The 1,288-nt window shown below is 54.1% G+C and overlaps 1 protein-coding gene across 1 annotated transcript; it reads left to right on the top strand.

Annotated features, from left to right (window-relative positions):
• Positions 1-890: 890 nt before the first annotated feature.
• PUNSTDRAFT_139746 (uncharacterized protein) lies at positions 891-1,268 on the top strand (the record flags this gene model as incomplete). The annotated part of the gene is made up of 1 exon (XM_007389473.1): positions 891-1,268. A coding segment is annotated over one exon (378 nt), but the record flags the coding sequence as incomplete, so codon positions are not given.
• Positions 1,269-1,288: the final 20 nt, after the last annotated feature.

The following is a 1,288-nucleotide window of genomic DNA, read 5'->3' as shown; positions in this document are numbered from 1 at the left end:
CGGCTCCTCCCATCTTCCACATCGGAGGCGCCGGACACCCGACTTGGTTGGATCTATATCGGATCTTGAACTTGAATGCCGAGTTCGGATCACGACACTCTCATCATGTCATCCGTAACTGTGGCAGTCGGTATGTCATTTGCGTTCTTTTTGTGGCTTTCATACTGTTTGGGAAACACATATTTTAGGCAATTTCTTCCGAGGCTTCACCGTGTTATGCCTGAGGGCTGATATTGCTGTATGCATGTCAGTCTGACAATCACTATGCAAGAGCCCGCTCAAATGACTTGAACTGGACGATAACTGTGGAGTCACGTTCTAGGTCGTATGCTGGTGAGTTCCGTGGCTATATCTGACGTTAAAAGAATGGAGCCATTGATATACGCGGATGTCGATAGGAAGATGCGAGCCGACGTGCTAGCAAGCCTTCCATGATTAATGAAGAATTACGCTTTTACTCCATCGGTCAGGGTGCCTCCCGCGACATGTCGGTGTCTGTCATCTGCACCATGGCGGCTGCGGTGTGCAACTCAGGGTCGACGTGCGTCCGAGCCAAGCTACCGTTACGACCATCGCCCACATACCCCGCACACAGACTACCGGTGCCCAGGATCCTCCACTTTCTTTGTTCTAGCACGACAGCGGTGATCATTCGTGACTGCGCTCGATGATGTTCACTCAGCCAACGTATTTCCGCCAAATGGAGTTCTCAAGTGAGGGCTGGGGTGTATAAAAGGTCGACCGCCGACGCGAGAGTATGCCGTCCTCAAGCCCCCCTCGAAAACCAGCCCATCCTACATATCACAGCAAATCTTATCATTTGTGAGCGACGTTGCAGAAACTGTAATGACGCGTAGCTCACATCCCCCGTCTGACTAGAACTACCGATCATGGCCGCTTTATTGCTGCTCAACGAGACCACTGTTGCCAACCGCTCCAGCGGCGACATCTCCATTCACGACGTGAAGGGGTGGTCTTCGACGTTCATCCAGCGTGATAGCCAGACGGTCGTCACCGGCAGGGAGGATTGGATCCTGCAGAGGGGCTTCGTCTACCGCTTCTCCGGCGAAATCAGCACCAACCCGGGCGACATCGTGTCCATCGTTCAAGATGGCAAGGCGCTCACCCTGCACGTTCTTCGCCTCGACGGCAAGGTGGAAAATTTCACGACATTGGACGGCGAGCGCCCTCCTCAGGGTCTTACCGCGGAGTCCACCGAGGACCCGGCTCCGAACGTCATAGTCACTTCGGAGGCTTTGGCGAAGGTCGTCTTCACCTCCAGCCTGTC

Source organism: Punctularia strigosozonata (assembly GCF_000264995.1).
Source record: "Punctularia strigosozonata HHB-11173 SS5 unplaced genomic scaffold PUNSTscaffold_182, whole genome shotgun sequence".
NCBI classification, from domain to species: Eukaryota; Fungi; Basidiomycota; class Agaricomycetes; order Corticiales; family Punctulariaceae; genus Punctularia; species Punctularia strigosozonata.
This window is presented reverse-complemented; position numbering and strand designations above follow the sequence as displayed.